The sequence below is a fragment of the Coffea arabica genome, chromosome 4e (assembly GCF_036785885.1).
Source record: "Coffea arabica cultivar ET-39 chromosome 4e, Coffea Arabica ET-39 HiFi, whole genome shotgun sequence".
Classification (NCBI taxonomy): domain Eukaryota; kingdom Viridiplantae; phylum Streptophyta; class Magnoliopsida; order Gentianales; family Rubiaceae; genus Coffea; species Coffea arabica.
This window is the reverse complement of record NC_092317.1, coordinates 44,307,164-44,323,645: the sequence shown is the minus strand read 5'-3', so window position 1 is coordinate 44,323,645 and position 16,482 is coordinate 44,307,164. Positions and strand designations below refer to the sequence as shown.

Here is a 16,482-nt window from a genome sequence, read left to right as displayed (position 1 = left end):
AAATTTTCTTATTTTATCTCATATTACTGGCTTTTCTAAATGTTTATTCACTTGTTTTCTCCGAACAATTTATTTCAACCCTTTTAAATTCATTTTTATGGAACCATGTCTTATTTATACTTTTAAAACGTCTCGCTAACAAATTTAAATTTTTCGAAGGCTCGTTTATTAAGGAATAACAAATACACACCTTCGAGATGATAGTCGATCTGAGAGTACAATGATTTTGGAGAATTAAGGATGATCAATAGGGGACTAAGAAGAGTTAATTGAGAGATTAGATGTGATTAAATTAAATAAAGTTTTTATTATGCGTACGTCGATAATTTCTCGAAAGTCGTACCGCACGACAAATTGGAGACTTGAGAAACTAATACTAGACTCGTGTGAGGACTTGCAAATTTACTTATTTTAAACTCTTATTACTAGCTTATTTAAATATTTAATTGCCCGTTTGCTCCGAATATTTTATTCTAACCTTTTTAGACCCAATTACATGGAACTATGACTTGTATATATTTTTAAAATGACTTGTTACAAAATTTAATTTTTGGAAGCTCGGCTAGTGAGAATAGTGAACACGCGTTTGGAGGTAATAATCGATTTGAGGGTACAGTGAGCTTGGAGATTGAGGACTCATACATTAGTTTTAAAATATGTATTTTTATGTTTAAGTACTCAAGTATTAGTTAGAAATACTATCGTTACAAGAATTCCTTAGAAATTTCGTTCTATCGCGCATAAATCGAAAGTACGCATTTTCGCGCGCGCGATTAATCGAGGGACTTTAGACCTTTATTTTTAGACTATTAAGAGTGAATAATAATAGTATCAATGGAAGTGCATTAGAGGTTTAGTGCACAAATGAAACAAAGCTGAGAGGAAACGAGCATGAAACGCCCGCGTACGCGCACTATTCCTAGTTGACTTTTTGAGCATTGTTGGCCACACATTCTTAAGCTTCCTCAAGAAGCTTTTGCAGCTGCAACAACTCTCTCTTTCTCATTCAAACAGCCGTGCATCACCTTGGAGAAGAAGACCAAAAATTTTCCTTCATTTCACCTCATTTTCTTGCACCAAATCACCTCAAATTCACACTACACCTTGCAAATAACTTGGAGATCAACTTAAGTTAGGAAAGAAACTTCAACCTCACGGTTTTCTTGAGCTTCAAAGGACCAAAAATTTCTGCTCTAGCAACATCTAGGAGGTAATGACGATCAAACCTTTGAATCTTAGTTTTTGTAAGTTATATTGCACTTAGAAGCTTGTAGCTTCATGTGGGTAGTTTTGGATTGTTGTAGATCTTGTGAGTGGGTTCTATGAAATCCCACAATGGACTTGCTGAACTGATGTGATGATATTGGTTGTTGTTTATGTTGAATTAGTGGTTAAACTAGTGATTATAAGTTGAAAAGTGGAAAGAAAACTCAAAGGAAACAAAAGGAAGAAAAGTGCCGGTTCTGCCCCTGCATTGCCGCACCTGTTGGTGCAAATTTTTGTGGTCCAATTGAATTTTTTTTAATGTAGATATATTGTATAGGTTGTGTGGAAAGTTTCCACCAAAAATCACTTGATTTGGTTGGCCAAAAGTTGAGATTTTGAAATTTCTTTACAACTGGAAAACGTGTCCAGAGTTGTTCTGGCAGTGATTTTGAAATGACCATAACTCTTTGCTCCGACGTCAAAATTGAGTGCCATTTGCAGCATTAGAAACTAGACACTTCCAGTTTTCTAACGGTATAAAATGTATCCCCTGATTCCACTTGAGTGAACCGTACCAGCCATTCAAAGTCACCTGTCCTGTTTCTCCTCTGTGTTGGAAAATCTGTTATGAGCTGCGACTTGATGCTCGAATATGAATTAGTTGTGGACAGAATTTTAAAATGATTTCTTCTGAGAAATTGTAACCTTGTGAATTTATTTTCCAACACCACCAACCACACTCAATTCCAAGTTGAATTGAGTGAATTATGGCCAAACTGCAGACCTGCATCATTGCTTGAAAACCCTCATTTTTGGACTGATCAATGGCCGATCTTGTTCGGGACTTGGTATTTTGAAACTCTTGGTGTTAATCACCTACCAAACACATTTTGGATATTTCCTAGACCTTTTCTTCATAAATGAACCATGCTTAAGATGATTTCATTGACCCAAAAGTTAGGAAAAGGAAAATTGAAGTACAAGGCAGATTTGCCTTGAAAATTCTTGGAATTTTAGTGGCTTTGTTGACTGACTTCCTGTACGAATTTTTACATGAAATTCGACAGAGGAATAACCCTTATATGGTAGGGTAATACTACTAAAGTTAGTACCATTCTGAGTTCATTTCGACGCCCAACCAAAGTCTCAAAGTTCATGTTTCAAACCTGGAAAATTGCTCAATGGTCCTCATTTTGAACCAACTTTGAGCTGCTATATCTTGGCGCTCAAAACTCCGATTCTTGTTCTGTTTGTTGTGTTTTAAACTTTGATTGTAACTCTAGATGATTTTCAAATTTGAGAGACTAGTTCATATTCTGTGAATTTTGCCGAATTTCCAAAGTTGGCCAAAAACCAACCCCGAAACTGTCTTGGTAGCCCAAAACAACAACTTTGAGCCGGATTTTGAATGTCATCCATTTGGAATCATGGAAAAATGTCTTCTAGTAACTTTTAGTACTTTGGAAGTAGTTTCCAATGGTACCAAGTTTTCCAATTTTGGATCTACAAAGAGTGAGATACGATTTTCCAAAATTTGCTTGTCAAATCTAAAATTTTCAAACTTAAAGGAAATTGAGTTTTTAGAACTCACATTTTTCCTTCGATATTGCTTGATCATTTTGCACTTGATTTCAAAGATGGAAATCAGATTTCTTTTGTGTTTTAAAATTCCACTTTTGAGTCTCGACTTACGAGTAATTAAGGCTCATCTTCATGATATTTTTCTAGATTGTACAAGTGTGCAATCTTCCGTGATAATTGGAGTTCTAAGTGGTAGTTCATTATCAATTGCTCAGGCACTCAAGAGGACTTTCAAGAGGATCCCACGGTGGATGGCTGAATCCTCAAGTGTGCTTTACTTCTTGAATTACTTGGTGAGTGTCAAGTGTATGTGAACTTAATACGTGCTTAATTGCTATTAGTGATTGGAGATTTTGAAAATGCCGAGTCGAGTGTGTACTTTATCGCACTCGTTCTCATTTAAACAAAGTGTACTTGAATTACTTGACATGAAATGTTTGAATTGCTTGAAGTGACTTGTTAAGTGAATTAAGTGAAGTGTTTAAGTGACTATTTATGCTATGGCTGCATAAGTCGATTGGAGTGAATCTCCTCGACTCTTAATGATAAGCGTGGGGGATGCCCAATTCTCACTAGCCAACCTTGGACTCGAGCCGGCATGAGCTTGGTTCGGCTCCTTGGTGAACCATGAGAAAACAAAAGCTTGACCTATTGAGAGGTCTTGCTTGGCATACTCGAGCAGTATCGCCTCAAACAAATGAAAGGCGGACCCGGTACAGGGGTATGTAACGGTGAAAGGGGACAGGATAAGTGAAGTTCTACGGACTATAACCTATCCGATTGACGGAGTGTCAACTCGTGGAGGTTCTTGATCATGCAAGTGGACAATAGCTCCTGAGAGCTCCTATATCCTTGAATTGTTTCTGTTTACTGTTCTCGCTTGAATTGTCATTTACTTGAATATTATTGTTCTGCTCGTTAATTGGATTGTTACTTGGACAACGTGCATGCATGTGTGTTCTTGGCCTCACGAGCAATTGCTCACCCCGTAGATTTGTTTTCCTTAACAGGTATGGACATGGAGCGAAACTCGGAGAAACCCTTTGGATGTACTTTTATATTAGGGTTTTAAATGTAATTGACTAGACATTGTGGATGTTGTATATTTTGAAAATTGATGTATCTTTTGGGAACCTAGTGTAAGAATTGGATAACTGATGTATCTTGAACTCGTGGTGTAAGATTTGGATATTCGATTATGGAAGCGACTTTTCCTTTATTTGGCTTGTATTAATCGTTATGTATCGTTAAGCGTGAATCGTTGCCTTGAGTCCTGGCGAGAGCTAGACTGGCGTCCCGCGGATACCCTTTGGTTCGCCTTAGGAAGAAATGAGGGCGTCACAGAAAGAACAATCCATGAATTGCCTCCAGTTATTTCTTAAAAGTTTAGTAAGTAACTAATTACCTAGATTTCAAGTTCAGGGTTCGGATCCTTAACTTCACAAATTGGGGGTAGGAAGGGTGTGGATACGGGTGAAAGGGTTAAAAAAAGAATTAATCACACATATACTGACAATGTATACATTATTATGATTGGATGCTTGATAACAATATAAAATTTTAATTTTAATTTAAAATTTAGATTAATTGTCAAGTATACAATGATGATAATGTATACGCTATCACATATATAAAATTAATCCTTAATAAAAAGTCAAAAAATAATTAAAATGCAAGAAAAAATCTTCCCGTGCAGCGGTGGGAGGTTTAACTTTCACGCTCATAATAGTTTACAACAATTTTCACCATCCGAAAGGATTTTCTGTAATAACATTTTCTCTTTGGGACCAATCTCTTTACTCCTGCTTTACCATCAAGTATTCAGAAAAATGCTTCCACTTTAATTAAGTGATGGCTAATCTAATTGTATCAAATTAACAACAAAATACTTTTGAATTTGCTTGTTTCTTTCTTTAGATAAGATAACGATGCTAGTATATTAGTACATATGTGATAAACAATCATTGATTTTTAATCCTATACTAAGATAATCCACAATTTTGTGCTTGTGCACATAGAATTGATTATGACTTAAAGCATTATGCCAATGATTATCACCCATCGGTTTTGATGGGTTCTCCATCATTTATCATTAAAAGCATTATGGCGATGATTATCAGAAGGCTTACGTGTTTAAGCACTTAACAGCTACTTTTTTGTCTATGCTCAATAGTAAGCACTTTTAGTCTAAAAGAAAAGCGTCTATTAAGAAAAAAAAATTCCAGGCCATGGGGTCTTCTAACATCCAAGTAAATGCACAAACAACACTGATGAAATATCAAAATTGTGACTTTCAGTTATATAATTGAATGTACACTTTTTTTAAAAAAATTCATTTATCAGGACAATTTGAACAAGGCAAGTCTGATGACAGATTTGATTTCCTCTTATGCAAGTGCCTCTAATGTTCTTCAATTTCAATAGATGATTAGGATAATTGGATCAACAAGACAAACTTTACTTGTTTCATCAGTGATAACCAGATTCAAGTATGGGTATCCATTGATTTATGGCAAGAAATCAATTTGTATAGTTTCACAACAGAAAATAGGAGTGTAGCGTTTGGGCCATCTTTCACCAATCTGTTCGCAAAGTTTCCATGGCTGGGGTATGAATTCTAAACTTTTGATAGAGTAAGGACTAAAGTGCAACTTTATTTTCTTTTTCTTTTTGACGTTTCTTTTCCCCTGCCATATAAAAGTTTGAGTCAGAATTGCATGCGAACAAAAGAATTTTGCAATCCATACGGCAAATTAGCAAGCAAGCATTCAGAGTAACGTTTTCTTTTACAACTTTTTAGCTATGTTTATTTTTCAATATTTCGAATTTACGAACATAAAAAATTACTTGGTATTACTCTACATCTCTTCGTATTGCAAAAAATAAAAAAAAATAAAAACGTAATTTGATATTGCCCGAATATGATAATCACCATTAAAGGAATATTCGTGATTGTGCTGCTAATTAATTTTCGAAAGTTATGCTAAGTGAATGATTTATTTGCAAAGTGTGTGTCTCCACGGGCAGCAATTGAGAGGCGTGTTTATCAAGCTCATAATAGTTTATCACAATTTCCACCGCCCGACAGGAGGCAATTTAATTAACTTTCCCTTTTCTTTTCACCAATACTTCTTACAAGCAGATAATGATATTTCTTCTGCTTCATCCATTTCATGCTTTACAGCAGCATGAAGTTTAATATACATAGAGCCTTAAAGCACTAATCTGCAATGCTAACAAAATCATTTGCGAGAAAATTTCAAGAAAAGAAAAAGTAGCCCCAATTTTAATCATCTCCCTAATATAACTTTTCTCTGTTGGATCTTCTTTATTATACATTTTCCTTTTAAAATTTACATCTTTATAGGTGAAAAGATTTTTTTTTTTAAAAAAAAAACAGCTTTCCACTGAATGTTACCCTTGCTAAACTGCCGTGACTTTATTCATGAAGCTTTCGATTTTAGATGTTGATTGCAAGGCTACTGATGTTTGTAAAGACTCATTTGGTGGTAGTAAGAATTTAAGACACATACAAGAAAGTTGAATAGTTGAAAAAATCAACCGACTTTGAGCCATTGTATCTGATCTTTGTTGTGCCATTGCCTTTTTGTTGATCAATTCAAGTTGAGAAATCTTGTGGCTTTGGACAATCTATGCATAAGTAAAGGTGCATTAGAAACCAATACAGCTCAAATAACACTTCTAGCAAGACACGCCAAATAAACTTAATTTGAACTATTGCCAGCTAAATGTTGCTCTAGTTAAATTAAACGACAACTAAGCTCATGGATGTCAGAACTATTCACTGACAACCTTACTTGCATCTAGAAAGGAGTTGCAAAATACTAGATCAGATAACTAGCGAATGTTAATTGGAGTCCAAAATTTAGGCTAATCTGGAGGACAACCATAAACTATAGTCAATTCATTTATCATTTTTTCAAAAATTGGCTATTCTAGCATCAAATGTTCAGAAAACGAAAATCTGTCTTAGCAGCTATTACACCAAGAGAATAGCTTCCACTATGGAATGAACATGTTAAATATGTTTCCCCGAAGACAGTATTAACCACACCAAGTTTACCTAGACCTCTTCACCCCCCCCCCCCCCCCCCACAAATATATTAATTGACCAACTGGAATTTTCTATTTCTTTTTTGATGCGCTCTGAAACTTGTAGCTGTAATTAACCAAGTTGGTGAACATACATATGGCATAACATTCAACTGTTTGAATGCTGTTCTTATCTAGATACTCTACCAGAAGAGTACTCTACTTCCCATAATCTACCACGTTAAGAGGGTTGAGTTTTAAAATTGCAAATCGAATCTCTTGAGATGTAGGCCTTTCAACCAATTGGGCTAATGAATACTACATCAATGGAATTATATAAATGCATCATCCAATTGCTGCATTGCAATCATCATTCCTCTCTTTTTCTGAGTTACATCACTGATTAACTGCTTGAAAACAATGGCCGCTTCAGTTTTTCTATTGACATGCTTCCTACTAGTTTTGGGCCTCAATGTTGTCAATGGACAGCCTCTAGTTCCTGCACTATACTTGTTTGGGGATTCTATTGTTGATGTGGGAAACAATAACTATTTAGAGACTCTAATCAAAGCCAACTTCCCCCCTTATGGAAGAGACTTCATTAACCATGAAGCAACTGGGAGGTTCTGCAATGGGAAGCTTGCCACAGATTTTACTGGTACTTCTCTTCAATCTCAACCCTCCTATCATTTTCTCCTCCCTTTGTTTTCTCAATGCAAATGTATGATTTTTACAGGTATCTAACGAATTTTAGCTAATGCAGGTGAGAATCTAGGCTTCACTGATTATCCAAAGCCTTATCTGAGCAATAAGGCGAAAACAACGAAAAACATGTTGCTTGGGGCCAACTTTGCTTCAGCAGGTTCTGGTTATTATGAAGCTACAGCAAAAATATATGTAAGTACAAAGTCTTTTACTATGTACAGACATTCTATATACAAGTGTAATGCTGATCAGATGATAATATTAACTGTATATTTTATATGGTTTAGAATACCCTTTCACTAAGCAAGCAGCTGGCACTTTACAAGGACTACCAGAATAGGCTAGTTGTGATTCTGGGGAAAGTCAATGCTTCAGCCACCATAAATGGTTCAATCCACTTTCTGAGTGATGGAAGCAGTGACTTTGTTCAGAACTACTACATCAATCCTCTGCTCTACAAGAAATACACACCTGATCAGTTCTCAGACATCCTCATCCAATCCTATGTAAATTTTGTACAGGTAATGTTTTCTCCACGAACACTATTGCTCTCTGATTGCATATCTGCAACTGCAATTCCAGGAGTAATAATCTTGATGCAGCACATAAGTTAGGTGAATTTTATATAATCCATCTGCTCTAAAGTTAAATTCTTGCAAATTCTGCAATAGGCACTGTACAAGTTGGGAGCAAGAAAGATTGGAGTCACAACATTGCCACCAATTGGATGTCTTCCAGCATCCATAACTCTGTTTAGCGAGGATACCAACAAATGCGTTGAGAAGATGAATGCAGCAGCTGTTTCATTCAACAATAAGCTTAACATGACATCGCAAAGCTTAAAACAAAAGCTCCCCAATCTCAATCTTCTTGTCTTGGATATCTATCAGCCACTTTTAGACCTTGTCACCAAACCTATAGATAATGGTACTTGTCAACTTCCTCATTCTCTAATTGAATGCAGAAAACTACTAATCCTGATTAAATTATTTTTCTCTCGTTTGTTATTCATTCAAGAGTGGAAAGAGTGAGGCCAAAGGTTGAATTGAGGCAAGATTATACATATACTGAAATCAATTATTTTGCAGGATTTTTTGAAGCAAGAAAGGCATGTTGTGGTTCGGGGCTGATAGAGACATCTTTTCTGTGCAATGCCAAGTCTCCAGGAACATGTGCAAATGCATCAGAGTATGTGTTTTGGGATGGATTCCACCCAACAGAAGCTGCAAACAAAGTTTTATCTAATGACTTGCTAGTCAGCGGCCTCAACCTTATCTAATGTCTTCCACTAATTAAAGACAATGCATAAGAGTAATAATTTGATGTATTCCCCAGGTCAAGTTTGTTGCAATTGTAATTGAGTATTTCCCTTTATCGTAATGAAATTTATGAATTGTGCGTGCATCCATCAACAGTTTTATTACAGAGCACTTAATATATTTGATTATAAAACAAGCATTAGACAAATGAGTAATTTTATTAGCCAATCCTCTTGCTGTTTATGTTAGTGTTATCAGTTCTTTCAATCCATTTAATGGTGAATGTTGAGCAAAATCCTCTCACTAACCGACACAAACCTAACATTTGGAACATGTAATTAGAGATGTCACAAAATTTAGTGACCAATCAAATAGTTTTAGTTTTTCTTATGGTTTTTCATCTCACTAACTTAGAAAAGCACTCTGTAGTTTGTCACCTCATCAATAAAATTTAAAGCAACATGTAAAACAAAATGCCTTCAATTAACAGCAATGCTTGCGCTCAATTTGAAATCTCATATGAAAGCTTGTTAACTAATCAATATACGAAATTAAACCAACTAATTAATTTTTTTTTTTAATATTTCGATCACTAAATTTTTATTTCAGTCAAAAGGTCACCTCTAATGAAAGCGGACATTTTTGGGCACTCAACAATTAAAAGCATATTTTGTCACTGAACAAATAAGGATTTAAAATCTACATTTTAATTAGCTGAATAAGTCATTGCGGCTCAAAAAAAAAAAAGATACCAAATCAAAAAAATATTCAAAATGAGTCACTGATTATTTCCCACTTTCTAGCTTATGGGAAAAAGATCGAGAGAAATGAGGCAGGCCTACTGTTTTTTTCCTTGCATGATCATGATTGGAATGCTGTTTTGGCATATTTCCGAGATTCAAGACGGAGTAATTTCAATCTGTTGTATGTATGTGGATTTATAATGAAAATTAATTTGCTTTGTTTGAGGATTCAGACAATATGTACCGTTTGCATTTTGTAGAGTGGATATCTTTTGTTCTCGTATATCATACAATATAGTGTATATGGGCCAATTATGGAGCTCCTAATTTTGTCCAACTTTCACTAAACTCTTTTAATCAACAATTTTTCAGTAATTATATGCCTCCTAATTACACCACCTCAAATAATTCAACATCTACCATCACACCAATTTACAATATTGCAAGGCATGATTGGGCAGTAGGTATATTTTCACTTGCATTGCAATATGTTTCTCTCCTAGTTTGCAATAGTAAGTCCACAAATAAAAAGAAAAAAATACTTCAAAGCGAGCAGAAGGTAAATTCCCTTGGTGTCTCTTTTGGTGTAGATACTAGATGCTTTGATTATTTTTCAAAGGCTTGATTTCAATTATTTGAAATTATTTTTTGTCTCTATCTCACCTATAGTTGTCTGAAAATTTCCATGTTGGAAAAAAAGAAGTTTAAAATGGAATTCTGTTCTAAGAATTCCTACTTTGTTCTATTTCCCTTATTAAATTATGTAGACACCAATTTTTAATTTATCTTTATTTTATTTTATTTTATTGATAATCATTATCTATTTTTACTTATTAATCTCATGATTTTTTTTAGACTTTTTTTAGCATTTTAGATACCAAATTTTTAATCTAGCTTTATTTATTATTATTTTCATTATATGATAATTATTATTCGTTTTGGCTCATTAGTCTCTTAATTTTTATTTTTAAGACTTTTTTAGCATTAAAATTTATCGGAAAAAGAAAATTGTTCACAAAAATAGGCTTTAATTCTTTTAGATTCAATTTATGAAAATTTGTTGTTTGTTTACCTAAATTAAGTGAAAATTAGTAAAATAAAAAGGAAAAATCATTAATCAAAATAAAAAAATTTATCGTTTCATTTAATTTGGTTAATCTTGTTTTATTTCTATTTTTTGTTGTTAAAATTATTTCATTATTTGTTTATTGTTGTTAAAAAAAGAAAAAAAAGGGAACCCACGCGCGTGTGCAATGTACGCGCTATTTCTTCATGCCAGCGGTGCTACAGTATATAAAATGCAGCAGCGTAGCAGCTCTTTCCTCACTCTTTTTTTGTTGTTCTAGCTCCATTGGATTGCTTTAGTACAGGCCATTTGGCCTTAATCTAGAAACCTCAATTGTCTTGTCTAACAAGAACCATCATATAGCTCCAAAATGAGATTAAAAAAAAAGGCAGCTTCATCCCATCGTCTAGCCAAGGGTTTAGAGAGCTTAAAAGGAAAAGGCAGTGTAGTGGGGCCAATCTACATACGCCATGTATCAGCCCGTATGCAGCAGCTCGGGCAGATCAGTTCGGACATAGTGGGCACCAGTTCAGCCGTTTCCACCGCCATTCAGCCGTGTGGGCTTAGTGGGCCGCGCCTCCCGCGCCTTTCGGAATTAGCAGGCGAAACCCTAGAAAGTCTCCCCCTTGACTAGGACTCGTAGTCCTATAAGGAAACTCTCACCCTCAAGCCTATAAATATAGCACCACAAGACGACACAAGGTACGCCTTCAACAGTACTCTATGCTGAATCCCTACTTATAAGCTCTACTGACTTAATCGTCGAAGCTACTCCGGGGAACTAGTCCCCTCGTTTCCTACTTTTTGCAGGACAGTTCGTTTGATCTCCTCCCATCAGCTCGGCCTTCCTCTGTTCGCCCAACTCGCAGCACCTCGGCTCGGATCACGTTTCTAGCAGTCGCATCAATTGGCGCCGTCTGTGGGAAAGTAATTCTCTTTTTCTGCGAATCATGCCAAGGACTAGATTCCAGAGAAACGCTGATAGGTCCAAGGGGGAAGAACGGAGCAACCCCCGAAATTCCTATCAGAATCCCCCGCTGGGGAACGAAGGGGCGGAGCTCTCGCGAGTCCCTCCTGAACAACTAGTGCAGGTAGTGGCTGGCAATTTGCCCACCTTTGAGGCTATTATGAACTACCTAAAGGGGCAGTCCGGAGGCCATCATGACTGGGAACACACGGCAGGGAAGGCGGATGGAGTCGGGCCGACAGAGTCAAGGACGGAGAGCCCTAACCCTCGCCCAAAGTGGGCGCGGAAAGAGCACACCCGCGAACAGGTCAAGGTCATGGAACCCTCCCACAAAAACTCCCGAACTGAGCACCTGGAGCCCTTCCAAAGGTTCCCACGGAGGGAGCCCTTTCCTAGGAGAGATGAATACCGGGTGCAGGATGAACTGGATCTTTTGCTAGATCCGGAGGCGGATAAATATATCGCCTCCCCCTTTGTGCCTGACATCGAGGATTACCCGCTGCCCGCGAAGTTCAAAATACCAAGCATGAAATCTTATGATGCGACCACGAACCCAGAGGATCATCTGTTTGCCTTCCTGACATAGATGCGCCTGCAAATAGCCGCGGACGCGGTCGGATGCAAGACCTTCCCAATGTTCTTAGAAGGGAAGGCGCGTCAGTGGTTCCAGGGGTTGCCTCCCAGGTCAATTCGGTCTTTCACACAGCTTGCGCTGCTATTTTCAGCACAGTTTGTCTCATCGCGAGCCTTCTCCAAGAACACCGCTCATTTGATGACGATCCATCAGAGCCCTAAGGAGTCCTTACGTGAATACATGGTTCGATTCAACAATGAGTCCCTCTAAGTCTGAGATCGAGACGATAAGGTTGTCATGCTGCCTTCATCAATGGGCTGCACAAACAGAAGCTGTATACCGAGTTTGTGGAGAAGCCTCCCAAATCAGTTCGGGAGATGCTGGACCGAGCTCATGAGAAGGCTAATGCTGAGGAAGCCAATCGCCTGAAAGGCGCGCAGGAGAGACTAAGGGACGATAGGCACAGAAAGAGTGCCAGTTCGGGTGAACGCAATCTAGCCAGGCTCGAAATATCACTCTCGACCGCCAACCCAGGAGCAGCCCCTGGTCAGGAACGAGTCGGCCCTTCGAGAAGGAGAGGGCCTGGACTCCCTCACAACGCCCAGAGCTCAGGTCCTGGCGGTAATGGAACAGGAGGGCCTCTCTCGACATCCTCCGTAGCTGCTCGGTGATAGGAGCAGATGAGATCGGACTTTGTATTGCGCCTACCATCGCGACGTAGGTCATGATACCGAGAATTGTCATCATCTAAAAAGGGACATCGAAGAGCTGATCAAACGAGGACACTTGAAGCAATTCATACGGGAGGGACAGGCCGACCAGAGGCAAGGGGGCAATAAGCGGGAGCATGCGAGCTACCCACGCGATCGACCTCAGGGCCCCCGTGACCGAACTCCCGAGCTAGACGTACAAAACCTAGCAAGGGTAATTAACACCATTGCAGGAGGACCTGTTGGGAGAGATAGCCACACAACTCGGTGGAATAACCGCCCCCTCCTAACGAAAAAAACCCAAGTAAGCGATTGAAAATATACGAGGAGATCATCTATGGACCTGAAGACGCAGTACCCTTGGCTTCTAATAACCATAAGGCCATTGTGATAGAAGTCATTACGTGTAACTACAAAGTCAAAAAGGTATATATAGACAATGGGAGTGCCATTGACGTGTTATATTACAAGATCTTTAAAGAACTGCAATTGGAGGACAAGTAGCTCATACCAGTCAGAACTCTCCTGATAGGCTTTGCAGGTCCACCGGTGAGACCGGAAGGGATGATAACCTCATGGTCACGGTGGGGATGTCACCAAAATGTCAAACTATTTCGGTGAATTTTGCGGTGGTAAAAGAGCCCTCGTCGTACAACATGATTTTGGGACGGCCTACCTTAAATGCGTTTCGAGCCGTCTACTCCATCCTGCACCTTAGCATGAAATTTTCTACGCCGGCAGGTGTGGCTGAGGTGCAAGAGGATCCAGAAGTAGTTAGGGTCTATTACATTACGACTCTCAAGGATAAGGAGAAACTGGTGATTCAGACAACTCGCTTAGAGCCCTGGGAGCCAATGGAGAAGAAAAAGCGGTTGGAGACGGACGAGGGGCTACTCGAACTGCCAGTAAGTAGGGAGAGACCCGATCATGTGGTCAAAACCAGCTCAGACCTGGGCGAGCAGACACGGAGGGCACTCGAAGCTCTTCTTGAGGAATATGCGGAGATCTTCGTCTGGAGTGCAGATGATATGCCTGGAATTTCGTCCGAGCTGGCAGTTCACAAGTTACACGTAGACCCCAATATCCGACCTGTGAAACAGAAGAAGCGAATTTTTGTGCCTGAACGGAATGAAGTTGTCAAAGATGAGGTAGGCAAGCTGCTAGAGGCCAAAATTGTGAAGGAGGTCTTCTATCCGACCTGGCTGGCCAAACCTGTGTTGGTCAAGAAAGACGATAGAGTTTGGAGAATGTGTGTGGATTTCACCGACTTGAACAAAGTTTGCCCGAAGGACTGCTATCCTCTTCCCCGAATCGACCTGCTTGTGGACTCGACCACTGGGTATGAAATCTTCTGTTTCTTGGATACTTTTAAGGGATACCACCAAATAGTTATGGACGAGGAAGATCAGGAGAAGATCTCGTTCATCACGGAGTATGGTACCTACTGTTATGTCACCATGCCGTTTGGACTAAAAAACACGGGCGCGATGTACCAAAGATTGGTGAACAAACTGTTCAAAGATCAGATAGGCTGGAATATGAAGGTCTACGTGGACGACATGTTGGTGAAAAGTCGAATTGAGGAGCAGTTCATAACAGACCTCAGAGATGTTTTCAACATTCTTCGGAACTCACGCATGCGACTAAACCCCAAGAAATGCACTTTCGGGGTCAGGTCGGACAAATTCTTAGGGTATATGATATCCAAAGACGGGGTACGGGCTAACTCGGATAAGGTAAAAGCTATCATGGATATGGCTCCTCCCAGAAACATTAAGGAGGTGTAGCGCCTAATTGGTAGGATGGCAGTCTTGAATAGATTCCGGTCCAAATCGACAGTCCGGGGCTTGCTTTTCTTCAAGGCCCTAAAGAAAGGTCCCCAGTTTGAATGGACCTTAGAATGCCAGAAAACATTCGATCAACTGAAGAGTTACCTTGCCACGCTGCCTGCCCTGACTTCCCCGGAATGAGGTGAAACTCTGTTCATCTATCTAGCGCAGAGGGAGGAGGCCGTTAGCGCGGTGCTAGTAAGAGAAGAAAACAAGGTCCAGAGACCGGTGTATTATGTCAGCCGTGCTCTACAGGGGGCGGGGCCATGTATTCACCGGTTGAGCGCTACTTCCTGGCATTAGTTCACGTGGTGCGAAAGTTTAAGCCATACTTCCAAACTCATCCCATTATGGTAGTGACTGACCAGCCCTTGAAATCAATCCTGTCCAAACCGGACGTTTCAGGGAGGATGGTCAAGTGGGCTGTCGAGTTGTCCGAGTACGACCTCGGGTACCAACCCCGGACGGCCATCAAAGCCCAAGTATTGGAGGACTTCATAGCGGATGGCGTTTCCTTTAGGCAGCCAGAGTTCGAATGGGTCGAAGAGGCTGGCACCAAGCCAGCTGAGGCCAAATAGGCCGGAGAAGCTCTCTCGTGAGCTGAGGCCAAACAGGTCGGAGAAGTTCCTATGCGAGCTGAGACCATAAAGGCCAGAGAGACTCATTTGGGAGTTGAGACCAAATAGGCCAGAGAGGCTCATTTGCGAGCTAAGGCCAAACAGGCCGGAAAAACTCTCTCGCGAGCCGAGACCATACAAGCCGGAGAGGTTCCTATGCGAGATGAGGCCATACAGGTCGGAGAAACTCCCGGACGAGTTGAAACCATACAGGCCAGAGATAAGGCCATGCATGCCGGAGAGGCTCTTATGCGAGCTGAGGCTATACGGGCCAGAGAAGCTCCATGCGAGCCGAGGCCAAACAGACCAGAGAAGCTAGCATCCAATCAGCTGAGGCCGAACAAGCCCTTGTACGGGTTAACATCGATGAAACTGAGGAGCTTGCCGGACAGGCCGTTCCAGTCTGGGCACTATACGTCGACGGCTCCTCTAGCAAAGAAAGGTGCAGGGCAGGGCCGAACTCCTTCTAATCAGCCCTACTGGGGAAGAGCTGGCCTACTCCTTGAAATTCGATTTCAGAGCCTCCAATAACGAGTCTGAATATGAGGCCATAATTGCAGGGATGGAGTTGGCTTGGAAATTGGGGGCTGAATCAATAAGGGTCCATAGCGACTCTTAGTTGATAGTAAACCAAGTTTTGGGGAACTACGAGGTCAAGGAAGAGCCATTGAAGAAGTACGTTGTTAAAATACTTGAGTTAAAGAGCCAATTTAAGCAGTTCACCCTCGAACGAGCCCCGAGAAGCCGCAATAAGAGAGCGGATGCTTTGTCTAAGCCAGCTTCCACTTCTTTTGGCACGCTGAACATGGAAGTATTGGTAGAGGTCGTAAAAAATCGTGCATATGTACAGTTAGACATGGCAGTAGTACGAGTGATGAGCTCCTGGATGGATCCCATTGTACAGTACCTAGCCAGGGGAGAACTTCCCCTGAGCAAGATAGAGGCTCACAAGGTCCTTCTCAAGTCACAGAGGTATGTTCTCACGGACAGAGTGCTTTATAGGAAGTCATATCTACGTCCATGGTTGAAATGCGTGACGCCTGAAGAGGGGAGCTACATTCTGCGCCAACTACATGAGGGCACATGTGAAAATCATGTCGGTCCGCAAGTTCTGGCCAAGAAGGGCATGTTATCCGGATACTACTGGCCGACCATCTTCCGGAACTCGGTCG

At 40.0% G+C, this 16,482-nt stretch overlaps 1 protein-coding gene and 1 long non-coding RNA gene across 2 annotated transcripts; both read left to right on the top strand.

Annotated features, from left to right (window-relative positions):
• The first annotated feature begins 1,017 nt into the window (after positions 1–1,017).
• LOC113741946 (uncharacterized) lies at positions 1,018–4,006 on the top strand. The gene is made up of 3 exons (XR_003460758.2): positions 1,018–1,210; positions 3,003–3,080; positions 3,798–4,006. It is a non-coding gene; the product is annotated as an uncharacterized lncRNA (long non-coding RNA).
• Positions 4,007–7,204: 3,198 nt separating this feature from the next.
• On the top strand, positions 7,205–8,965 carry LOC113743063 (GDSL esterase/lipase At5g22810-like). The gene is made up of 5 exons (XM_027271132.2): positions 7,205–7,498; positions 7,604–7,737; positions 7,833–8,066; positions 8,217–8,472; positions 8,634–8,965. Exons 1-5 carry the CDS (start codon positions 7,261–7,263, stop codon positions 8,822–8,824), a joined length of 1,053 nt encoding a protein of 350 aa, XP_027126933.1. The 5' UTR covers positions 7,205–7,260; the 3' UTR covers positions 8,825–8,965.
• Positions 8,966–16,482: the final 7,517 nt, after the last annotated feature.

Coding starts and splice junctions, on each gene's coding strand:
- LOC113743063 (XM_027271132.2), top strand. CDS start 7,261: ATGGCCGCTTCAGTTTTTCTATTGACATGCTTCCTACTAGTTTTGGGC. Junction 7,499..7,603: donor GCTTGCCACAGATTTTACTG/GTACTTCTCTTC, acceptor TAGCTAATGCAG/GTGAGAATCTAGGCTTCACT. Junction 7,738..7,832: donor AAGCTACAGCAAAAATATAT/GTAAGTACAAAG, acceptor TATATGGTTTAG/AATACCCTTTCACTAAGCAA.